Consider the following 26466-nt stretch of genomic DNA (forward strand, 5'->3'; position numbering starts at 1 on the left):
CTCCAGTGGATGGCTACTCATTCAGGCCTAAATAACAAGGTCCATCTTTTTGGACACAGATGGCTCTTCCCCTTCTGAAATCGGAATTGGACATCCATATGTCGACCCTTCCCTAGTCCTTCCCAAAACTCAACAGACCATGTTGTGTCAGGCCCTATAATGTACTGTCAAGCTTTACTGGTTACTACCACAAAATAGGGAGATAACTAATCAAAATCTGTGATGAAAATCACAAAGCCCATTAACTTAATCACAGCCCTTGTTAAAAATTATAAATCACTAACTATAAATATAAATGTAAAGTGCTCAGACCATATAACCATTTATTTAGTGATGACACCAAACTGCGGTTATAATAGGGACCATCGTCACTTCTTTACCGTCCCTGACCCAACCGTTAAACATACAGTAGGTTAAAAAGAACCACTTCTCTGGAATCGTTGGATGCTCGGGTACTCCATCAACCGCAGCTGTGATAAAGTGACTGGTGCTTAAAAGTGCTGAAACGTGTCGTTAAACTAAACTAAACTAAACCTTAGGTTTGTATACCGCATCATCTCCGCAAGCGCAGAGCTCGGCACGGTTTACAGAGGTTGAGAGGAAAGGAACTACAAAGATGGATATAGGAGAGGGAATAAGAAGATAGGGAGGGAACAGGGTACTAGAGAACGGGGGGTGATTAGATTTTTGAAAAGAGCCAAGTTTTCAGGTGTTTACGGAAGGATTGGAAGGAGCTAGAATTTCTGAGCGGGGATGAGAGGTTGTTCCAGAGTTCTGTGGTTCTAAAAGGGAGGGGGATGTTCCAAGTTTTCCTGCGCGGGATATACCTTTTATAGAGGGGAAAGATAGTTTCAGTTTTTGGGAGCGTCTAGAAGAGAGCGGGTTTGAGGAATTCCAAAGGAGTGGGATAACGGGGGGTAGGATGCCATGTAGGATCTTGAAGGCTAAGCAGGCACATTTATAGAGGACTCTGGAGTATACTGGGAGCCAGTGAAGCTTGGAGAGGAGAGGGGAGACGTGATCAAACTTGCCTTTTGCGAAAATAAGCTTGGCCGCGGCGTTCTGAATTAGCTGAAGTCTGTGGAGGTTTTTCTTAGTTAGGCATAAATTAAACTAAACTGCCATATCATTTTCCATGACCCCCCCGACTCGAGTTTCGGCTCTTCATCAGGAGGGGACACTGTTAAAACAAAATTTAAAATACTAAATCTGTGTATAAATTACTAACCTTACCACTATAAACTCCTTTCGTACAAACTATATTATATCACTCATGTTTTTGAACTTAAATACAATGAAAACCTGATCTCGTACCGAGTAGCAGCAGCCTTTACCCGGCAGGCAGGGAACTACGGGCAGCAATAAAACCAGCTCTACTGGTTACCACAAAGGGTGGACCAGTCTCCTGGAAGAAGTGGTGGAGACAGAGACTGTGTCTGAATACAAGAAGGCTTGAGATAGGCACGTGGGATCTCTCAGAGAGAGAACGAGGTAATGGTTTCTGCGGATAGGCAGTAGAGAATGACACGGGGACAAAATTTTCCCCATCCCAGAGAGATCTTTCCTTGTCCCTGCCCCATCCCTGCAAGCTCCGTCCTCATCTGCACAAGCCTCCAACAGTTTAAAATCATAAGTAGGAACATTCTAGAGCTCAGACTGCGATGTCATAATGCCTCATTCCATCAATGCCTAAGCTCCGTCCTCATCTGCACAAGCCTCAAACACTTTAAAATCATAAGTAGGAACATTCTAGAGCTCAGACTGTGATGTCATAATGCCTCATTCCACCAATGCCTAAGCTCTGTCCTCATCTGCACAAGCCTAAAACACTTTAAAATCATAAGTAGGAACATTCTAGAGCTCAGATTGTGATGTCATAATGCCTCATTCCACCAATGCCTAAGCTCCGTCCTCATCTGCACAAGCCTCAAACACTTTAAAATCATAAGTAGGAACATTCTAGAACTCAGACTGCGATGTCATAATGCCTCAATCCACCAATGCCTAAGCTTCGTCCTCATCTGCACAAGCCTCAAACACTTTAAAATCATAAGTAGGAACATTCTAGAGCTCAGACTGCGATGTCATAATGCCTCATTCCACCAATGCCTAAGCTCCGTCCTCATCTGCACAAGCCTCCAACACTTTAAAATCATAAGTAGGAACATTCTAGAGCTCAGACTGTGATGTCATAATGCCTCATTCCACCAATGCCTAAGCTCCGTCCTCATCTGCACAAGCCTCAAACACTTTAAAATCATAAGTAGGAACATTCTAGAGCTCAGACTGTGATGTCATAATGCCTCATTCCACCAATGCCTAAGCTCTCTCCTCATCTGCACAAGCCTCAAACACTTTAAAATCATAAGTAGGAACATTCTAGAGCTCAGACTGCGATGTCATAATGCCTCAATACACCAATGCCTAAGCTCCGTCCTCATCTGCACAAGCCTCAAACACTTTAAAATCATAAGTAGGAACATTCTAGAGCTCAGACTGCGATGTCATAATGCCTCATTCCACCAATGCCTAAGCTCCGTCCTCATCTGCACAAGCCTCCAACACTTTAAAATCATAAGTAGGAACATTCTAGAGCTCGGATTGTGATGTCATAATGCCTCATTCCACCAATGCCTAAGCTCCGTCCTCATCTGCACAAGCCTCAAACACTTTAAAATCATAAGTAGCAACATTCTAGAGCTCAGACTGTGATGTCATAATGCCTCATTCCACCAATGCCTAAGCTCTCTCCTCATCTGCACAAGCCTCAAACACTTTAAAATCATACGTGTTCAAGGCTTGTGTGGTTAAGGCAGAGCTTACAGGAAAGGGGCAGGGACAGGGCCAAAACTCACTGGGACGGGACGGGGAAATTGAGTTCCTGCGGGGACGGGGGACAAATTTGTCCCCGTGTCATTCTCTAATAGGCAGACTAGATGGGCCATTTGGCCTTTATCTGTCATCATCTTTCTATGTTTCATAACATCACCACCCCATCCTGTATGAGGTCTTGTCCTCAAAAACCTACTCTGACAAAATAACTTAGACACTCGGGAGAGTAGGCTTCACCTAAGTTAAGCAATCCTTTTATCCAAAACGAGCCTCAGAGCTACAGGCCCGGCCAGGAACGCCAGAGGTCTTGTCCTGTCACATCCCGTGAAGTATTGCCAAGCTTTTTGACTACTACCCTGCTCCCCTTTGTATTGTCCTTTCGTGTCTTCACCACATTACTATATCTTGTGCTTCTTTAGTACGTAAACCCTGTTTATACCCTGTTATGTTTTATTATGACTGTAAACTTGTAACCCATTCTGAGCTCTTCTGGGAGGACAGGATATTTATTTATTTATTTATTTGGATTTTTATCCCGTCCTCCCAGTAGCTCAGAACGGTTTACAAATGAACATACACAGTGGGGAGTAATTAGACATATAAGTAGTACAACAGGTTTAGTGGTTGGATTTATAGATTTTGGAGAGAATTAAATACAGGGAGAGTATAGCAGAAAGAGAGAAGGGGGAAATACAGTAGTTTAGTTTAAGGAAAGTTATATGCGTTTAGGTACAATTTGTTAGTGGAGAGAGTAAGAGAGGGTTATACTGGAGTTCGGGAAGGTGATAGGAGAGTGGAGGGGTGGGGCGTAAGGGGGGGAGAAGACAGAGGAGATCTTTAGTTGAAGAGGAGGGTCTTTACCGATTTACGGAATGTTAATAATGAGTTCTGTTGTCTAATGCAAATAAATATGAACATACTGCACTTTTGGACATCCTTATCTTGATTTTATAGATCGTGATGATCCAGACAAACTGTGTGGATGGTTCTTGAGCCAGAGAGTAATCTTACTAACCTAGCTGCTCTTCCCCTCAGTGGATGGTGCCTGGACCCCTTGGTCTCCCTGGTCGGACTGTCCCGTCACCTGCGGCCAAGGCATTCAAATCCGTACTAGGGCGTGCATCAATCCTCCCCCTCGCAATAACGGGACAGACTGCCTGGGTTCAGATAGAGAAGTGCAAGAATGCACCATATTTCCTTGTGGAGGTAAGAATAATGATGTGGTGTGTAGACCGTTCCTCCGCTAGGCTGACATGTTTGAAATTGCAAATTCACAAAACGCACGCCCTGAAGTGCTGAACGGTTTCGTTTGGTTTGGTTTTAATATCTTTATTCATTTTAAAGCCAAATATAAGGGTTCATAGACAACGGCGCGAAAGACAAAGGCGCGCCCGGACAATTGAGCGCAGCGCGGAGGCGCGCGCCGCTCATAATGACTGTTTTTAGGGGCTGCGACGGGGGGTTTTGTTGGGGAACCCCCCCACTTTACTTAATAGACTTCGCGCCGGCGTTATGGGGGGTTTGGGGGGTTGTAACCCTCCACATTTTACTGTAAACTGAACTTTTTCCCTAAAAACAGGGAAAAAGTGAAGTTTTCAGTAAAATTTGGGGGATTACAACCCCCCAAACCCCCCACAACGCGGCGCGATGTCTATTAAGTAAAGTGAGGGGGTTCCGCCCCACGCCCCCCCCCGTCGGAGCCCTAAAAACAGTAATTTTGAGTGGCGCGCACCTCCGCTGCGCTCAATTGTCTGGGCGTGCCTTTGTCCCGGCGCGCTTTTGACCTGACACCAATATAAGTGCAACATATTTTACAGACATTTTACACTTTAACTCTCTTAAATTCTATCAAATTATATTTATGACAAATACATATATCAACCTCCCCCTTTATACATACCCAACAATTGCACTCTAAATAAAAATAACTCCCTACCCCCCTTCCCACCCACCCTCCCTGGATGTGCATGATCAAAGGGCCAAATCAACGACCACTCCTTGCAGAATTCTGTCAATGGCTCCCAAACATCCATAAATTTCTTATAATGTCCCTGTTGTATGGCCATCATACGCTCCATTTTAAAAAATGTGGCATAGAAATTCCCACCAGAAAGTAAAATATAACCGATCCCAGTTTTTCCAATTCCTCAAAATCAGTTGTATGGCAACCCCTGTCATAATACAGAGAAATTTATTATTATGAGAAGATATTTGGCTTTTGGCCCTCATTATCGAGCCAAATAGCACGGTATCGTACGTCAATGCCACTGGAACAAATAACATACAATTGGAAAAATTATGATAGGTTAAACTATAACTTCTGGTGGAATTCCGTATGCCATATATATAAAATGGAGCGTGCATTAGCAACACAGAGAGGTTATTTTGGTAAGTTTCAGAAAATCTGGGGACCATTAGCAGACTTCTGTAATGAATGATATCATTTTCCCATTATCTCATAATATATATGTATTTGTCAATATTTTTATTATAATTGTAATTGTATTGGGAGGTGAGGGAAGGGAGGGTTTTAAATTTTAGTAACAATTGTTATACATATTATGTAATACATACATTTTCAGATATTATTGTACATGAATTTAGAATGACATATTGTTTTTACAGTGATACATGAAGGAAAATCAAGTGTATATTTTATGAGATCGTATAATTTTCTATGATGCACTTGTTGTAGTATGAAAAACGAATAAAAAATTTAAAACCAAACCAAATGCCACTGGAATTTCCAATAATTTATTCACTTGACCCCAAATGGATCTCCAAAATGTAAGTATCAATGGACAATAAAACAGTGAATGATCCAATGTCCCGACATCGAGATGACAGTGCCAGCATCTATTAGACTTAGGACTATCCAATTTCTGTAAATGAACAGGGCTCTGTGTAACAAGAAAAACCATGTTTGTCTCATAGATGCAGACACCGTACACCTCATCCTCCAAGTCCAAATACGTTGCCATTGAGACGCAGAAATCTGCTGCTTTATCTCAATGCTCCAAATGTCACAAAGACCAGTCTTTGGTTTCTTATTCAAAAGTTCAGATACCACTGAGTGGCCTGATGTCTCAGGAAATCAGTCTGGAAGCAAAGGACCTGCAAGCTATAATGATTTTTAAGATTTTGCCAGTGAATGGGTTTTTTTTGCGTTCTGACTGTTGCTAGAGTGGGTTACTGTGATGCATAGCAGCTTTCATGGCAGCTTGCTGTGACGTACTGAATTGCATAATAATGCAGCTTTTCTTTTCCTGGCCCAGCAGTTTTAACCTTCACTGACCTTTTGGGTTTGCTGGCAATGGTGCTGCTGATATCTGTGTGTTTCCCTTGTCCCTATCCTTCTTCCCTTTTTCACCGAACCCTGCCCTCGCAATGACCGTTCTTAGCCAGGATCTATAGACTGTAGGCATGCAGCCTGCGTCTGACCAGTAGGTGTCACCATGGTGTAGTGGCATCTAACCTGGGAATAGAGAATGACATGGTGACAGAATTCGTCACTGTTCCCATCCCCACGGATAACCGCCAGAAACCATCCCCATGTCATTCTTTAAGGAGAAAGGGAAGAATCAGAGTATGGATGGACACAGCCACTGACCCTCAAGCCTTGCATTCAAGAATGCTGGTGTAGAAGGACTGAGGTTGAGATAGACACTAAAGAATGACAGTCTCTGGTATCCAGAGTTGATACTGTGACGTCATAATGCTTTATTCCACCAATAAGAGCCAACCTCATCAGTGATGTCACAATGACTTCATTATCCTATATTTGGCTCACATAAGAATCAGAGTATGAATGGGCTCAGCCACTGACCCTCAAGCCTTGCATTCAAGAATGCTGGTGTAGAAGGACTGAGGTTGAGATAGACACTAAAGAATGATACAGGATGGTTAAAACATAAGACCATTAGCATTGCCATATTGGGACAGACCAAAGGTCCATCAAGCCCAGTATCCTGTTTCCAGCAGTGGTCAATCCAGGTCACAAGTATCTGGCAGAAACCCAAAGAGTAGCAACATTCCAGAGCTGAGATTGTGATGTCATAATGCCTCAGTCCACCAATGCCTAAGAGCCAACCTCATCAGTGATGTCACAATGACTTCATTATCCTATACTTGACTCATATAAGAATCAGAGTATGAATGGGCCCAGCCACTGACCCTTAAGCCTTGCATTGAAGAATGCTGGTGTAGAGGGATTGATAATATGAGAGACATGAAAGAATGACATGGGATTATTTCCCGTGGTGGGACGGGGACGGTGATGAATTCTTTCACCGTGTCATTCTCTACCCGGGAATAATAAATGCTGCCAATGTCAGGCTAAGGAACAGATGCTAATCTCATGAGCTAAATTTAAGTCTTCCCTAGGGCAGTGCAGTCGTTGACCTATGGTTACCATATGGTTCCAGAAAAAGGACGGATGGAAGTAAAACCCAGATGTCTCAATCCGTCCTCCTTTTTCTGGAGCCACATGGTAACCCTACGCTGACCCGCTGAGTCAGCTTCATCTTTACATTTCTAATAGAAGCAATCAAGTGTCTCTAAACTACTCTTAATAAGGAATTGTCTCCTAAAAAAATATAATGAGGTCAATATTCATTGACACAGCTGCCATATAACTTCTAAATGGATATCTGTCCCCAGTGGCGTAGCGAGAGAGAGAGACGCCCTGGGCGATGGTGCCCTTCCTCCTCCCTCTTCTCTGCTCCCCCTCACCGCCACACGCTCCTTCCCTGCCCCCTCCTGCCGCACACGCGCCACTTCCCTTCCCTCGTACCTCTATAATGTCCCTGGAGCGAGCAGCTGCTGGCGCACCAGCGTTGGATCTCCCTCTGATGTCACTTCCTAGGTGCGGGTCCAGGAAGTGATGTTGGAGGAAGAACTGACGCTGGCACAATGGCAGCATGGGGGTTGCTGCTAGTGCCAGGAACATTAGAGCATAGGAAACAGAGAGTGGAGGTAAATGGACAATACTCGGACTGGAAGAGCATCACCAGTCGGGTGACGCAGGGCTCGGCGCTTGGACCTGTGCTCTTCAACATCTTTATAAACGAACTGGACATTGGTACGACGAGTGAGGTGATTAAATTTGCGGATGATACGATGTTATTCAGAGTAGTGAAGACACAGGGGGATTGTAAAGATCTGCAACATGACATAATCAAACTTGAGAAATGGGCATCGACATGGCAAATGAGGTTCAACGTGGATAAGTGCAAAGTGATGCATGTCGGTAACAAAAATCTCATGCATGAATACAGGATGTCCGGGGCGGTACTTGGAGATCAAGAAGGGGATCACGAACAGGTCAGAGAAGGTTATCATGCCACTGTACCGGGCCATGGTGCATCCTCACCTGGAGTATTGCGTCCAGCACTGGTCGCCATGCATGAAGAAGGACATGGTACTACTCGAAAGGGTCCAGAGAAGATAAAGACAGGATGTTCACTCTCTCCAAGGTAGAGAGAACGAGAGGGCACTCTCTAAAGTTGAAAGGGGATAGATTCTGTACAAATGTAAGGAAGTTCTTCTTCACCCAGAGAGTGGTAGAAATTTGGAACGCTCATCCAGAGTCTGTCAGGGGAAAACACCCTCCAGGGATTCAAGACAAAGTTGGACAAGTTCCTGCTAAACTGGAACGTACGCAGGTAGGGCTAGTGTCAGTTAGACACTGGTCTTTGACCTGGGGGCCGCCGTGTGAGCGGACTGCTGGGCACGATGGACCACTGGTCTGACCCAGCAGTGGCATTTCTTATGTTCTTAGAGGTACGGGGGAAGGGAATCGGCGTGCACGTAAGGCAGTAGGGGGCAGGAAAGAAGTGGGGGGGGGAGAAGAGGATAGAGCAGGAAAGGAATGGGGGTTGGAGAGGAGGACGGGATCAGGGTAGGAGCAGGGGGGTGGAGAGGAGGACGGGGTCAGGGTAGGAGCAGGGGGGTGGAGAGGAGGACGGGGTCAGGGTAGGAGCAGGGGGGTGGAGAGGAGGACGGGGTCAGGGTAGGAGCAGGGGGGTGGAGAGGAGGACGGGGTCAGGGTAGGAGCAGGGGGGTGGAGAGGAGGACGGGGTCAGGGTAGGAGCAGGGGGGTGGAGAGGAGGACGGGGTCAGGGTAGGAGCAGGGGGGTGGAGAGGAGGACGGGGTCAGGGTAGGAGCAGGGGGGTGGAGAGGAGGACGGGGTCAGGGTAGGAGCAGGGGGGTGGAGAGGAGTATGGGTGCCTGCGCCCTCACCAAATTGGCTCCCTCCCACCTTACTCCGCCACTGACTGCCCCCTTACAATAATACCATTTTCAGAATTACATATATCTGTTAAACGGATAGTTATCCATGTAAAAGTTATATCTGCTATTTATTTCTCGGCACTTGGATAACTGAAGTGCTCGGTTCCTGGCTTGACCTCAGCCTGCCTCAAATCACTCCCCTTTCGTGTATGGATAAAATTGGATGTTGTACAGAAAAAAAAAAAACCCCAGCCAAATTGCCTAAATAGCTACAGGATTGCCACAGATAATTTATTAACAACAACAAAAAAGTGCCTTTAGGTAATTGGTGGGGCTGCAAACGGAAGAAATGTTTGTTTTTTTAATATTGGCCCCAAAACTTTTAAAGCAAATGTGATCAAGGGTGCACTTCAATGCCATGCTACATTCTCTCTCACTATTTTTCACCCGCAACCTTCTCTGTCTTTATCTTTCTGATTTACTCATACTTCTTTCTCATGTTCAAGAAAGAAATTAAAACCATACTCTTCATAAAACACGTTAAACCTATCCAGCACAAAAATCCTAACCCAACATCCAACACTCTATAAACCCTTAGTACTCTCTAATTTTCTAGTTACCAAACATTATCATCTAAAACCCATAATTTTCCCTTCAAATTATATCTCATCATTTATTCTATTAATTCAAAGTTGAAATGTAATTCTTGTTTTAGTTTGGATGTAATCCGCCTTGAACCACAAGGTAATGGCGGAATAGAAATCACTAGTGTAATGTAATAATTTTCTCTCATTCTCAAATCTTTCACTTTTCCTACGTCTCTGCCTGTCCTCCCCCCTCATTCTTTTCCTCACTCTTTTTCTCTAGAGAGCACCTGGTGTGAATGGGCAGATTGGAGCCCTTGTTCCAGGAGTTGCGGCCCTGGGATAGCCAGCAGGAAGTGGACTTGCCGATGCCCGGCCCCCGAGTCACCAGACGTCCCGTGTAACGAGAGCGAGCACATGGAAGCCCAGGCCTGCTACGCTCGGGCTTGTGACGGTAGGTGCATTCAGGCTCTCTTAGTGATAAGCTCTGCCACTTAAATTGAGGCCTTTGTTGGAGGACTCTCATAAAGGTAGTGCGTGGCACTACTGCCTCGGCACCCTGCGGTTGTGGGTTCAAACCCCGCGCTGCCCCTTGTGACCCTGGGCAAGTCACTCAGTCCTCCATAGCCCCAGGTACATTAGATAGATTGTGAGCCCACCAGGACAGATAGGGAAAATACTTGAGTACCTGATCGTAAAACCACTTAGATAAACCTTGATAGGCGGTATATAAAGCACCTAAAAAACTTGTTTACCAGATTTTACTTACGTAAAATCCAGACCTATAGACCCGCCCCCAGGCCCGCCCAGTTCCATCCGTCCCAGCCCCATTACACCCACGCCTCACCCCTAGCCCTGCCCACCTCAGCCTGCTCTCGTCAGTCAGGAGGGCATCCGTGCATGCACAGATGTGACACGAAGACGTCAGGTGCACAAAGTCTAATTGCTGCCAATTAACCACAAAAATTGATTAACATCAATTTATTGCTAGTTAATGGCTCATTAGCTAATTAATTTGTGCGATTATCTTTGATCCCCTTACGGTTTTGGTGTCTCCATTTCAGTGCCTTATAGAAAACACTAAGTTATAAATACTGTATATATTTTTTTTAATTTATAACAATTTTATCGATGACGTTATACAAAACCGTGCAAACATCAACCAAACAATACAATGTGTGTCATCCAGTTTTTTTTGTTGTACCCCCCCCCTCAGTTACCCCACCCCACTAAAGCCTCCTCCCCACCCTTGTCAACTGGTGGTAATAGGTGGAACAACCCCACCCCTCAAATTCAACCATAGAAAGAAAAATAAGAAAAAGAATCCAATTCCCTGGTTTTCTTATGAGTCCTATTGGACAAACAATCAAATTATCCACCCAGTCAAACACTGAACGTCAAGATACACTACAACCACAGGAAAGAAACAAGATACAGTACTCCCCCGATATTTGCGGAGGTTCCGTTCCAGGAACCCCCGCGAATGCTGAAAAACCACGTTTTTTTTAGCAGGGGAGACAGGAGAGGGCAGCCGGAGAGCCGGCGAGTGAAGGAAATCACTCACGGTTTGCTCCGACCGCCTCTTCCTGCACTAAAGTCAGTAAGTAGCTGTGCTATACTGATCTGCTCTACCTTCTGTGTAAGGCTCATCTGCCTACCTTTGAACCTTCAATTGACTGCTGTGGCCAAGTTATATGGCAGCCCCTTGGTCACCTCTTTGTAAATGCACCACCTTTGTAACTCCGTTGCTAATCTCCTTCCTGAGTCTTATTGTAACTCACGGACCCCCTAAACCCACCCCAGGCGCACCCAGTTCCATCCATCTCCTGCCCATCATGCCCCAGTCCCACCCACAATCCCGCCCTAACCATGTCCCCGACGGCGATTTGGTAGAAGCTTTTCAAAACTCGGACAAAGTGCCGGGTTATGAAAAGCCGTCCGGACCCTCGGACATGTCCTCAAAAGGAGGTCATGACGGGAGAATTCCGGACGACTGGTAACCCTACAAACAAGCAGCACAGCTCACAAGACAGCAATGTCTTGTGCGGCACACCTGTATTTTTATGAGACTGTGCTTTTTGGTACTTTGTGTCGTGTTTTGCGTACACTTTTCACCGTCAATGGCTGCTTCTTCCAGGGGACTGTGCGTGGGGCCCATGGACTCACTGGACCGAGTGCTCCTGTCAGTCTCCCGTTCAGCACCGATTTCGAGACCAGCTGGGCCCAAGTTATGGAGACAAACCGTGCCACGAGCTGGGGACAGAGCTGAGAAAGTGTGATCTCGCCCATTGCTCAGGTGAGAAGGAGGGAGAGGACTAGAGATCTGCACGGGAACGGGGACCGCAGGAGTCCCGCGGGGGTCCCGCGGGAATCCCCCCTAACCCACGGGACTCCCACGGGGACCCCCCTCTGGCCCACGGGACTCCCACGGGGACCCCCCTCTAGCCAACGGGACTCTTACGGGGATGGAAGGCTTTGGAAGCAGGGTTCATCCATATAATATAATGGACATGTCAGCCTTAGTAAAAGAGGAGGTTCATAAGTTAATTACTTGAACATAAAACAAAAAAAGGGTTCCACCAAAGAGATTCCACAAGGAAAACAGCAGCGCAAACACAAAAGAAACTGTGGAATTGATGATCTTGGCAGAAGTAATTGCTGCTTTTTATGGGGACGGGCGGGGATGGAGGTAATTCCTTGCGGGGATGGGTGGGGACGGAGAGGATCCTGGTGGGGACGGGTGGGAATGGAGAGGATTTGTTGTAATATTCATGATGATATTTTAATTATTGCGTTCAAATTTTCCCCTTAGATTTTATGGCTTCTTTGGATGTAAATCGCCTTGAACCTTTTTGGTATAGTGCGATTAATAAGTTGTGCATTGGGTTAGATTACATGGTAGGAGGCCTGAGTCAGAGATGAGAGGGGAGGATGTTTGAACACTCAGGTAAGAGGCACCTGAGACAGAACTGTGGCTCATTGGTCTAGAGGTATGATTCTTGCTTAGGGTGCGAGAGGTCCTGGGTTCAACTCCTGGATGAGCCCGCCTGGGTTTGTTTCTATTAGGCACATGCAATCTCTTGGAGAAAGAGTTGATGATAATTATGACGGGTACAGCTATACAATTGATCACGCATAAATGGAAAAATAGGGACCGTCTTAGCTTTACATTCTGGTGGGCAAATTTATGTTTATTGTATAAATATGAAAAAGCAAATGCTGACTTGTCAGGGAACACAAAAATCTTTAAATTAATTTGGGGACCATTGATGTCTTTTGTAGAATTATTATAGTGTAAACTGTTTGTTGTAATAATGGCACATCCAGGGGAGGGAGGTGTATACTCAAGTGATCTTCTGTTTTATGAATTTTCTTGAGGGAGGGGAAGGGAGGGGGTTTTAATTTGTTGGGGAAATGGCTGCTGTGAGTTCCCGTAGTCTCTCGAGACTACGACGGGAACTCCCAAAGCCATTTCCTAATGGCGATCTGCACGGGACAGGAGCGTAGGAAGATCGCTCCTGCCCCGAAAGCCCTCTAGACCACCAGGTAAGGCCGGGAAGGCGGCAGGGAGGTGGGGGTGGGTCAGAGCCGGATATTCGTGGTTTTTCGCCATTCGCGGTCCGGCTCTGCCCGTATCCCCCGCGAATAACGAGGGAGAAGTGTATTGCACTTTTGTAAGAATTGAAAATTTAATAAAGAATTTAAAAAAAAAAAAAAAGAGAAAGAGAAAGAGTTGACGGTTACTGCGGATGGGCAGACTAAATGGGCCATTTGGCCTTTATCTGTCATCATGTTTCTATTAGGAGAAGGAGCAAAGCTGTGGCATAGGAATGTATGAAGCCTCAGGTGATAGGGGTTGAGGAACAGAGCTGACTCATATTCTAGTGGCTATTTAATGAAATTTCCCCCCTAGAATCCAGCTGTGATCCTCCCTTTGAGTTCCAGGACTGTGGTTCTCCCTGCACCTCTCTCTGTTCTGCCATTTTCCAAAAGGAAATCTGCAAGAACATGTCAGAATGTCTGCCCGGCTGCTACTGTCCACAGGTGAGTCTCTCTCTCTAATAGACATGGCCAGTTATAGGATGCAGTGGGGGGATGTAGTGTGGTCCACCCTGAGTGCTGTCTTGGTGAGAGCGTAGGTACCCGTCCTCCTCTCCATTCCTTCCCGGCCTCCCCCCACTACTGTGTGTGCATGCCGCTTCCCTCCCCCCATACCTCTGTAACATTCCTGGTGCGAGCAGCAACCCCCAACCTGCGTTACTCGGTAATAATTTTAGAGCATCATCTGGGTGCCCAGATTTCATTATTGAGCTAGTGGAAGTTGGTACTTACTGCACGTGCCAACATTTTACGCCATGTCATTAGCAGGTGTAAATATACATGCCTAAATGTGGCTCCTTAGCACATAACTTACAATATTCTCCATCCCTGTGTACATTCCCCCAGCATGCACTATCCCGCTTACAAGCGGACCAACAGTGGAGAAAGCCAACCAGATCTAAATGCTTTTTTTTTTTTTTCTTCAAATCTCTGCTTTGAATGGCACTTATTCAAAAAATGGCTCGACCTATCCGGCCTGCCTCCGGAGCCGCTGTGCGTTGTCATTCACATCTTCTAAAAAGAAACAAACCGGCAACCAGCCCTAAGCCACACTCACAAAGGTGCCTTAATCTTGCAGCTGACGCCACTATTGGAATGCGGCTTTTTGATGAAATCTAATCTAATCTTCTATTTCTGCGTCGCTCATTCCTAGGTAGGCTCAAGGCGGCTTATAGAGAGGGATGAGGGGGAGGGGAGGGAGAAGATAAGAGGAGGGTAGGAGGGAGGGAAGAGAGAGGGGGGAGGGGAAGAGGAGGATACAGGTGATTAAAGGGCACATTCTATCAGAAGCGCCCAAAAGGTAGGCGCCTAATTAGGCACTGTTCAACGCGATTCAAGTACAATTGGGTGCTGTTTAATGAATCACGCTGAGCGGAACCTATTTTGGAGGCGCCAGCTCTAGGCACAACTAAAATTTCAGCGCCTAGCTGAGCGCATAAGAACGCTTAAGAGCAATGATTCTGCAACAAGGCGCCTGACATGTAGCCACGCCCACGCCTAATGTGCATAGCGCCTATTTTTTTTTGAAGGCCGCCTAAATTTTTAGAGGCGCCTTGTTACAGAATCGCGCTTTCTTGGTAGGCGCCTAGGTTTCAATCAGTGCTTGTAATTCAATTTAGATAGGCGCCTTTCTAGTTGGGCATCTCCGAAATGGGTGCCTATTGGCGCTGGTTACAGAATTTGGGCCTAAATGTCAAATAGCTGAATTTTCAATTTCTTCCGGAATATGGTGTGGTCATTGCAGTAGTGACGTCAGAAGCAAGATTAAGGCACCTTTGTGAGTGTGGCTTAGGGCTGGTTGCTTTTTAGAAGATGTGAATGACAACGCACAGCGGCTCCGGAGGCAGGCCAAAACATGCGTCGTGCTATTTTTTTTAAATAAGTGTCATTCAAAGCAGAGATCTAGATCTGGTTGGATTTCTCCACTGTTGGTCCGCTTGTTCATTGTCCTGTGGAGTTGACTTTCCTGTTTTTGTTTGACTATCCCACTTATATGCATCTTTGGGGGATTAATTGACATTCATAGAAACATAGAAAATGACGGCAGAAAAGGGCCAAAGCCCATCAAGTCTGCCCACTCCATTGACCCACCCCTCTGACTTTACCCCCTTAGAGATCCCACATGTAAATCCCATTTACTCTTAAAATCTGGCACGCTGCTGGCCTCAATCACCTGCAGTGGACGTTTATTCCAACGATTAACCACCCTTTCGGTAAAGAAATATTTTCTGGAGTCGCCATGTCAATAGTCTACATGTTTACACATGCTAGGCCTCAGGTGTGTAAATACACTGTAGATGCCTCATTATACAATTGCAGGTAGCATATTCTCACTGATGGGTAACGTCACCAACAGAGCCCTATTAAGGATACTTTAAAAGTGCATTGCCACTTTAAGAACTTAGAAAGTTCTCGATAATCCACACCGCTCATGCGCGAGTGCCTTCCTGCCTGACGAAGGCGTGCAGTCCTTCAGTTTCATAGTTTCCGCGGAGCTAAGAAGTCGCGTTTCAACGGCTGTTGAAAAATTTTCTTTCGCTGCCTTCACGCTCTTGCGGTTTTTTGACTTTTTAGTCAGTTTTTTCTTTTCTTTCATTTTTAGTTAAAAAAACAACCAAAAAAAAACAACTCAAACTAAACATTCTAGTTTCTTTATTTTTCTTTTACCGTCGTCGGTTAGGCTTGGTGGGGCCTTATGGGTCGCCATACTGTTTCCTTCCCACCTTATGGCTGTTTTTCCATGCAGGTTTTTCCTGCTCCATTTCCATCAGCGCGGTTGCTTTGTTGGAGAAATTGTCTTCACAGACATCCTTCGGTGATTCTAGCAATGTCGGGTCCTCGGCCTTGCCATTTTCTTCTTCCCCTGCTCTTCTCTTCACCAGCGCATTTTCATTCTTCAGAAGCAGTTTTCCGTCAGCGCCGTCAGGAATCCGGCACCCGCCAAAGTGGCAATGCACTTTTAAAGTGTCCGTACCGGGGCTCCATAGGTGACGTCACCCATCAGTGAGAATATCTGCCTGATGTCCCTGGATAACACCTGTTACGGTAAGTAACTGTGCTTTCCATTATAACTAGGACGTGTAGTGGACAGTAAATGGAGGATTCATGTGTGTGCGATATTTCTCAGGGTTTGGTGGAGCAGAACAGAGAGTGCATCCCTCCCTCAGAGTGTGGTTGTCTTCACCTTATGCACATAGGAGGTGTGCCACCAGGGACTCCTGTGTACCTACCCCCAGGAGAAACTGTAGTGACCGGGTGTAAGGAATGGTGAGTGTCGTAACGTACCAATTATTTTTTTAACACTGGAAATAAGACAGATTGCATTTTGTGTCAACATACCATGATATCTTTCATGTATATTTCAGAATCCTGTAAGGGCACATATAAAATTCATTGCTGTATGTTAACAGGCTAAACTGAATTTCTAGGCATGCTAGCAGATGTAAGTAAGGGAAAGGGGACTTGTATACTGCCTTTGGCATTTCAAAAGCGGTGGGCACTGGAGGATTAAGCGATTTATCCAGAGTTACAAGGAGCAGCACCAGCAGTTGATCTTACAACCTCTGGGTGCAGAGGCAGCCCTTCCAAGTCCTGAAATGGGAGGGAGAGTGATGGAGACAACAGAAAAAGATACTAGCAACTCATTCCAGATAGAGGGGCCAGCGGTAGAGAAAATCTCCCTCGAGGGTAGCATTCTCAGAGATGTTCCCCATCCCATGTGCAGGACCGTGGAGGCAGGCCAGGCTCTAGAGTCTCAATGTATGGACGAGACAATGGTGCGGGCAAATAGGCTCTGAATTTGTTACAAAGTGGAAGCGTGTTGGGGAAAGCTACCCAGTGGCATACCTAGCATTTGTGACACCCGGGGCCCATCATTTTTTTGTCACCGCCCCACCTAGGAACCTAGGAAAAGGCAGCATCTTACATACTACAGTGAGCAGTACATTAATAAACCCATTGTAAAACTAAATAAGCCAGACTAGTACAGATCAATCCTACACAGTCAATCCTAACAGAAAACCATGTCTTTTTGAACACATAGAACACAGAAAACACCTTCGCCTAGTATGTAATCACAAACTAACCCCTCCTCTTTTACAAAACTGTAGTGTGGTTTTTAGCCATGGTGGTAACAGCTCAGATGTCAACGCTAAAAAACGCTCTACAGTTTTGTAAATGGAGAGATAGAATAAAAATACGTAAACAAAGGTTAAACTGAAGCACCAAGAAGCTGGACTCTGCATACAATGCAACATCACAGAAACAGCGATGCATCTCACCTAAAGCAAAAAATAAATATAATTTTTTTCTACCTTGTCTTCTCTGGTTTCTGCTTTCCTCATCTTTTTGTCACTCTCTTCCTTTCATCCACTGTTTACTCTCTCTCTGCCCCTTCTATATGGCATCTTCTCTTTTTCTATTCCCATTCTTGAAACTTTATGCATCTCCCTTCCATTTCTCCCTTCACCCCCATTAGTCTGGCATCCATCTTCTTCCCTTCCCTCCTTCAATGGTCTGGCATCTCTCCTCTCCTCTTCTTCCTTTCCCTCTCCCACACCCACATGGTCTGGCATTTCACTCTCTCCTTTCCCTTCCCCCCCACTTCCATCAGCATCTGCCACCTTTCTCTCCCTCCAACCCAATTCCATGCAGTATCCTTCCCCCTTATGTCTCTTTCCCCACAATTCCATCAGCATCTGCCCCTTTCTCTCCCTCCACCACGCTTCCATACCACCCCGACCCCTTTCTCACCCTTCACCTTGATTCCATACCACCCTGATCCCCCTTTCTCACCATCCACACCCATCCATACCACCCTGACCCCCTTTCTCACCCTTCACCATGATTCCATACCACCCTGACCCCCATTACTGTATATTAAGCCCCTCGTATGAAACGATCTATATTCTGTCACTCATTCTTATATTCTTCTTAAACCAGTTGATTAATCATGTGTTGAATATTTTTTAAGCATTTTTTTAAAGCACACTTAAAAAAATGCTTAAAAAATATTCAACACATGATTAATCAACTGGTTTAAGAAGAATATAAGAATGAGTGACAGAATATAGATCGTTTCATACGAGGGGCTTAATATACAGTAATGTTCCACATATTACTACATCATAAGTCAATGGAATTGTAGATTCCAATATGAGATTAATCTGTCCCCATATAGACTTCCAAAAATTAAGTATCAGAGGACAATAGAATAACAGATGATCCAGTGTCCCAATGTCTAGATGACAGTGCCAACATCTATTAGATTAGTCCTTTGATCTTTTATGTCCTGGACTCTCTGTCAGGCTTGCTATATATTTTCTGTTTATGTTATATATGCTGTATTTTCAATAAATCGGTTATTCTCACAGTTGGTTGATTGTGTCCCTTCCCCGCTTCTAGTTTTGTTTGCATTACTGCACGTGGGGTTGATTTTTACTTTCTTGTTGTGGGATATGCTTAGTATGTGGCCAGCTGCCTGTGGCTCGTTGCGTGGAAGCGTTCTGCGTGTCCTTCGCATGCCACTGATGGTGACTTTTTCTCTCTGTGCAGCGTGTGCCAGGACGGTGAGCTGCGGTGCACCTGGAATGAATGCGAAGGTAGGTTTTTGCTTTGTCGTTGCTCCTCCTGCATCCTGTTCTTCTCCAGGTATATCTCCGGGCTTCAGACCAGACGCAAGCTCACCATTTGTCCGTCTCTAGAACATGCCTGGCAGAGATCTTGCATATTTGGATTCTTACAAATCAAGCCTTTTTTAATGAACAGTTTACAATAAATCTGTTTTTAATAAATATTTCTGGTATGAAAGACAAGAGCAGTAGCTAAAGTAGTGGGTGAAAGAAAATGTTTTAAAATGTGTGTTTGGGGGGGGAAGTTGTTCAGTTTTGCAAAATCTCATTTTATACATGAAATAATTCCTGGAGAACAATCCACGATATAGGCCACAAGTTTGTGAAGCAGGTAACAATTATAGAGTCCACTCTGAGTCAGGGTGTTTTCCGGGTGCTGGGGAAATTGCACCTCATCTGCATACTCCTCCCACCTTCCTCTTGGGTGACTCCCAAGTTCACCATGACCTATTTAGGTGTCTTTTGCTCCATCCAGCTATATACCATTACCTCAGGGATGTATTTTTCTGTCTTCTATTTCTTATGGCTCCTTATAACAGCACGAACAGGGTTTGGGGTTGGGCCAGACACAAGAACAAAAGGTAAAGGAAAACTCTTTATTAATGCCCCGTGCAGATCGCCATGAGGAAATGGCTGCTGGGAGTTCCCGTAGTCTCTCGAGACGACGTCGGGAACTCCCTACAGCCATTTCCTGATGGCGATCTGCACGGGGCAGGAGCGTAGGAAGATAGCTCCTGCCCCGAAAGCCCTCTAGACCACCAGGTAAGGCCAGGAAGGTGGGAGTGGGTCAGAGCCGGATAATCGTGGTTTTTCGGCATTCGCGGTCCGGCTCTGCCCGTATCCCCCGCGAATGATGAGGGAGAAGTGTACTTCACAGGGTCAGGCCTCCTTGACTCCTCCTTCCCATGTCATTTCCCCCTAAGGAGGCGCTCTCCATACTCACACTCCTCTATAACATCCATCACATCTGCATAGCTAAACACACAGAACAGTTCAGCGCTGGGAATGCAGTGTAACTATATTGAAATAAATGGACAGTTCATGACGGGTGTCACACAGGCCTTGTATTATTTAGGTATCCTTATGAAGATATGGCCTCCAGAACCAAACACCAGTGAGCCATACAAGAGCAGTATGTTGCCTAAGCAGAGATATAACCAGTGGGAAAGAGGAAATCAAGTACTTTAATTTGTTAGCTTGCTCTATGATTTTATTACTTTGACTGAGGGGAGGGTTGCCAGATTTTCCAATCGGAAAATCCGTACCCCCAAGACCTGCCTCCAGGCCTGCCCAGTTCTGCCCATCCCCTAACCCTGACATCTTTCTCAAAAAGTCCAAACTCAAAATGTCCAAATGTCCAGACTTAGATGTCTATTGAAAATGCTTCTCTGACTGTCTTTGGTCTGATGTTTAAAAAAAATCATTAAACTGGAAGAATTGGGATCACCTTAGTTTTCCTTTTTGGTGGGTGAGCTTATGTTTAAGTTATAAATATGAGAAAATGAATGCTGGGGCATAATAAGATATTCAAATTAGTTTGGGGTCCATTGACGTCTTTTGTAGATTTGCTATAGTTGTCCTTTATCTTTATTTTCTGTTGTTTTTCACCCACACATCCAGGGGGGGGATGTGAGAGCGGGAGGGGTATATCTTTTGTTTTGGTATTATTCCTGATGGTAATGATGGCTGGGGGAGGGAATTTTTATCTTTTGTATAGATACTGATTGATTATCATTATTTGTATATAAATTGTATTGCACTTTTTGTTGGCATTAAAAACTAAATTAATTTTTTTTTAAAAAAGCATAAAATCTATTCAGCTGCAGCCGTTATACGGAAATTATGCTGGCCTTACAGACTGCCATGGTACTTTTCAGATACATTAGGGAAATGCGTGGGTAGAGTTAGGATGAAATGGCAAGTTATCCAGAGAAAGGTGATACTCAGACTGTTATTTGGATAGCTATCTGAATAAAGTTAGGCCATCAAGACAGTTATCCGGATGGCGGTCTCAATATTGCTGATATATGGATAGTGAAAGTTCAGCCTGCTCTACCTGAATATTCAACACTATCTGAAGTGAGCATACTTAATATCTAAGACTTATCTAAACACTGTTGCCAGTATTTTGTTTTGTTTTTTTTAAACAGTTTAAATTTCAACCCACTTGAGGTCATCAGAGTCCTGCTGAGTATCATGGGATAGCCAGCCGGGAGCCGTTCCCAACTGAATATCGGCCTCTCCAATTCTGCCTTCGCTTATGTCACAAATTTTTGCTCTCCTCAGAAATCGTCTCGTTGAGTGAGTGGTCGGAGTGGACCCCCTGCAGTTCCTGTCTGCCCCTCTCGTCTCTCAGCCCCGGCACGCTCGCCGCCTTCCTGTCTCAGAACGGCACCGATGTGACCGTAGACCTTCCTCTCTATGCTTCTGTTCAGCACCGGTTCAGGGTGTGCCTCAACCTGAAAACCGGCTTCGCCTGGAACGGAAATAGGTCCTTCTGCTCTGGAGAGCTGCTACAGGAGAGGCCCTGCCCCCACGCCGGCATCTGTGAAGGTACATCATACAAAGTGTTTTTTAAATTTTTGTTTTTTAAAATTTTTATTGATTTTCAAACTTTGACAGTGCAATACAATTAATTGAACATAAAATACTGCATAAAAAGCACTATTAACAACACAAGTAATACATAAAACAATCATTTCCTCATTTCATCAGGTCAGTGAACAAACTCACCTAGGTCTTAGGCGGTCTGGATGCTATTACAACTCAGTGAAAGGGGATGGAGGATAGACGGAAGCGAGCCATCAAAAATACTTTTCACTAGAGGATTTGATAGAAATAGTTTGGGCATCTGTTTTTATCTGGAGGAAAAGTCCATAAACCGCTATTAAGGTAGACATGAGGGACACGACTTCTTATCCCTGGGATTGGTATTTATTGATTTAACTCCCCCCCCCTCTTTCTACAAAAGTGTAGCGTGGTTTATAGTGTCTGCCATAGCGCTAACAGCTCCGACGCTCATAGAATTCCTTTGAGCGTAAGAGCTGTTACTGCCGCAGCTGGCACTAAAAAAAAACGCGCTACGTTTTTGTAAAAGGGAGGGGGGTTAATTTGTTTTCCATTCCATTCTCCCCAATGAGCTCAGAACAGGTTATAGGTTAACATACATAATAAACAGTTAACTGGTTACAATTTGCCATAGCTACAATGTAAGTTTTGTTAATACAAGTTTTTATCCTAATGTGACCATATATACAGTGGTACCTTGGAATCCGAACGCCCCAGAACTCGAACGTTTTGGAATCCGAACTTTTTTTTGTAGTAAATTTTGCCCCAGAAATCCGAACTCTGCTTTGGAATCCAAACACCCTTCACATTATATGTGTGTGTTTCTGCCCCTAAAATCCAGTGTATTTACTGTTAAAATTTGAGTTTGTGGGACCCAGGAACGGATTAATCCAATTTCCATTATTTTCAATGGGAAAAATTGTCTTGGAACTCGAACTGGGTTCTGGAACGGATTAAGTTCAGATTCCAAGGCATCACTGTATTTATTTAAAAATTTATATACTACATACAACTATACGGTTTCCATATCACATATATAAAATCTTGTTTCCCTACGATTATCACATATAACATAGACATGTCTAAATAACATCATTAATCATCCCTGTTATAAACAGGGATAGAGCACAAATTCAATCAATTCAGAAATACAAGCAAGCTTCAAATCATACATTGGTGTCAAAAAAAAATTATAAAAGGCGATTATCAACTGAAATATACCTTAACAAATAATTGAGTTTTCAGCATTTTCTTAAAATTCATCCTCCCCATACAAAACCGCACGATACCAGGCAAGGTGTTCCATAGTTCTACGCCAGCCACGGATATCACTGATGCTCCGATCCTAGCATGCCTAGTCGACATTCTACCCTCCAAACTTAATTTCATCCCATTTACATCGCTAAGCTCTCTTCTTGGTTTATAGACCTCAAAGAATTCTTGTAAGATCTTTGGGGAAGCACGATACAATGTCTGATGTATGATCACAACAATCTTAAACTGTATCAGGGGCGTTAGGTGAAGAGCTGTGTTTTTATTGCATTCCTAAAGTTCAGGTGTCCTTCAAGGGATCTGATCTGTGGGGGGCAGTCGATTCCAGTGGCTCGGTATGGCGTGGGGTGTAGGAACGTCATTTGGTGGTTTGCAGTTGAAGGGCCTGACCAGGGGGTGTTTTGAGGCATATTTCATCCTGAGAGCGGAGGGACCTGTTCCGCACGTACGGAGGAAGCTTGGTTGTCACGTAGCCCAGCGCCATGCCGTGCAAGGATTTGAACGCTAGCATCAGGCCCTTGAAGACACAACAGAATGTTACAACTTCTTGGGATTCCGCTAGGTACTTGTAATCTGGCTAGGCCACCGCTGGAAGCAGGATATAAGGCTAGATGGAGCTTCAATCTGACTATGGTTCTTTTTTGTTAATGTATCTACTTTTTTTTTTTTTCTCCATCTTTTACAACACAACAGTGTGTCGCAAACATTTTGAAGCCGCAGCACGCTGAACTCGAGGGCATGCGGACGTGCGCAGCCGTCGACAAGATGATGTCACGTGCATGTGTGATGTCATCACGTCAAAGCCCGCACAAGCGCAAAGGCCCTCATTCTTAAACCAGGGCATGCGGAGTATAATCTCCGTTGCTCAAATGTACTGCCTTAAATCTTGCATTATGCCAAAGATAACCTCCCTCTGGAATTCGTAAGACATAGCAAGGCTGTGAGAGTCCTCTTGTGTGTAGCGGAGGGTTGTTAGTATCCTTGTGGGGAGTGTGGGATGGTCTTTATTGTGTAGCAGCGATTCCACATGGCAGTGTTAATAATATGTTGCTTTGCTTCTCAGATCTCTGTGTCTGGAGTGAATGGAGCCCTTGGAGTCCATGCCGAGAGCCCTGCAGCGGGGGCTTCCGTGTCCGCTGGCGTCACGTGCACCACCCGGCAGGAGGGAAGAACTGTCAGGGTCCCAGGTTCCAGTCTGAGAGCTGCAATACTGCCGCTTGTCCAGGTAATGCTTAATGCACCCTGTAACCCATTACAGCCTCTGCACCAGTATCCTGATTCCGGAGCCTCTCGCATCTCAAACCCCAGACACAGGCTGGCTTAAGCCAGAAACTTCTATCATGAATTTTAGGATTATGGAATCAGATGACCCATCTCTACTCCAGGCTACATGGTGGATTATAGTGAGGAAGGATTGGAATGTTGTAATTTTTTTCTCATCCAAGTTCATGGATCCCCTGAAATCTATCCGTGGAGCTCAGGTTAGGAAGCCCTGCTCTAAAAGCACTTAGGCCCTGATTCTCTAAAGTCTTCCTAAAGTTACACACTGCGGTATACAAAAATAAAGTTATTATTATTATTATTATTATATCGGGCACCTACCTTCAGTGAACGATAAGCTTACTTGATGCTGATACTACTACTCCACTGCCCCCTCCATATTCGCGAATTCCGTATCTACGGATTTGCTTATTTGCGGTTTTAAACCAAAAAAATGCATTTTCGTTTTTCAGGCTATTTCATCTGGCTATTTCAGGCTATTTTATCCGGCCCATGAATATTAAAAAACCACGAATAATATTTGGGCCGGTTCTGCCCCTAACCCCTGCTTCCCCCCGGCTATTTTAAGGCCTGTAAGCCCCCCCCTTAAGCCTTACCTGGTGGTCTAGCAGGTTTTCGGGCCAGGAGCGATCTTCCCACGCTCCTGCCCCGTGCAGATCACTCACAGGAAATGGCTCGAGAGACTACGGGAGCTCAAGGCAGCCATTTCATGTGAGCTTTCTGCACGGGGCAGGAGCGTGGGAAGATCGCTCCTGGCCCGAAAACCCGCTAGACCACCAGGTAAGGCTTAAGGGGGGGCTTACAGGCCTTAAAATAGCCGGGGGGAAGCGGGGGTTAGGGGCAGAACTGGCCCAAATATTATTCGTGGTTTTTTTTAATATTCATGGGCTGGATACTTGAAATTTAAATTGAAAATCAATAAAGATTTAAGAAATAGAAAATAAAAAAAAATATTCGCGGGCCGGCTCTGCCCCTAACCCCCGTGAATACGGAGGGGGAAGTATACTACTATGAACTATTTCTATAGCACTACCAGACGCACGCAGCTCTGCACAGAGTCACAAAGAGTAAGAAACAGCCCCTGCTCGAAAATGATCGTGGTACTCAACACCGTACAGTTGGCTTTCATTGAACCGAATCAAAAGTTAGGCGCCTAACTCGAAAAATCTGATTCTATAAAAAGTAGGCCTATAGTAAAAGTGGGCGTGGTTCGAGTTGGGCGTCCTCTTTGTGAATTCGTGAACAATTCCCTAAAATTATTTAGGGCAATGGAATAATAATGTGTTTTTCCTTTTTGGAGTGCTCGTAGATTTTTTTGTCCACTTTTTGTGGAGGCTAACTTTCTTAGATTTGAAAGGTCAGTCTACGAGAATGTTATCTTCTGATCCTGCCAAATCCCTCCCTTCACCAAAGAATGTCTTCCCCAGATACAACTGAGGTCCACACGTTGGTGTATGTCTGTCAGGTTCGTGTTGTGCATGAGAGAAGATGGACGTTGTACACCAGAACTGATTAAACTGCTTTTTCCCTTCAGGCGAGGAATGTGAGGATCGAGGGAAGGCATACAGGATGTTATGTGCCAACCAGTGCCCTCGCGCCTGCACTGACTTGTGGGAACATGTGGAGTGCCTGCAGGGAGAGTGTAAGACAGGTAATACATAGCCCCGCTATCACTCCTCCATACAGACAATATAAGATCCCACGCTGCTCCTTGTGACCCTGGGTAAGTCACTCGGTCCTCCATTGCCCCAGGCACGTTACATAAATTGTGAGCCCACCGGGACAGATAGGGAAAATGCTCACCTGGGAGAACGGTATAGAAAATTGAATGAATAAATAAATAAATAAACAAACCCTAATCAAAGGTCCACTGCATACATGTTGCCAAACAGCTCATTAACATGCAAAGTTTAAAAAAAGAGACCTCAGAGAAAGAATTATGCTCCTTACTTTCAGTACATCAAGTCCTGCAATGGAGCTAGCACCAGTCATTGGTCTCTCAAAAAAACGCCACAAAAATAAACCAGCTCTTCTCAATATCTTCAATAGTAATAAATATGCAGTCAGGTACTTATACCTCATAGTTGCCAGGGACGGTCAATCACAGGCAGAAAGAAAATTCTGTTGCTGGTCTCCACGCCATAGAAAGATTCAGGCAAACCAACTATTCGGCCAGACCCGACAGTGGCCCTGTTTTGCAAAATGCTATATCAAGGGCTCTGGCCACTTCATCTTCCAGAAACAGCAACAAACAGACACATGAAAGGAAAATAGTCCCCTCATAGGCTCACCGGTACCGGCATGTTGACGAGCTGTTTGGCAACGTGTATGCAGTTCACTGTTGATCGTAGTTGCCGAAAACTACTACATTGTTATCTGTATTACTTTATATTTATAGTAGGAGTTCGTTGTTTTGGGTTATTGCTGATGAGAAGTGAGACATTTCAGATGTTGAATCTCTGTAACT

General features: G+C 44.9%; 1 protein-coding gene across 1 annotated transcript in view; it reads left to right on the forward strand.

The window, feature by feature from the left end:
- Positions 1 to 26466, forward strand: part of LOC117354948 (SCO-spondin-like) — a 441431-nt gene that overhangs the window by 370529 nt on the left and 44436 nt on the right. Inside the window, 9 exon segments of the mRNA XM_033932909.1 lie at positions 3868 to 4038; positions 9932 to 10102; positions 11786 to 11944; positions 13562 to 13692; positions 16376 to 16515; positions 18802 to 18848; positions 21165 to 21431; positions 23782 to 23943; positions 25534 to 25650. Of these exon segments, the coding sequence (XP_033788800.1) occupies positions 3868 to 4038; positions 9932 to 10102; positions 11786 to 11944; positions 13562 to 13692; positions 16376 to 16515; positions 18802 to 18848; positions 21165 to 21431; positions 23782 to 23943; positions 25534 to 25650 (1365 nt within the window).

The sequence above is a fragment of the Geotrypetes seraphini genome, chromosome 2 (genome assembly GCF_902459505.1).
Source record: "Geotrypetes seraphini chromosome 2, aGeoSer1.1, whole genome shotgun sequence".
Lineage (NCBI taxonomy): Eukaryota > Metazoa > Chordata > Amphibia > Gymnophiona > Dermophiidae > Geotrypetes > Geotrypetes seraphini.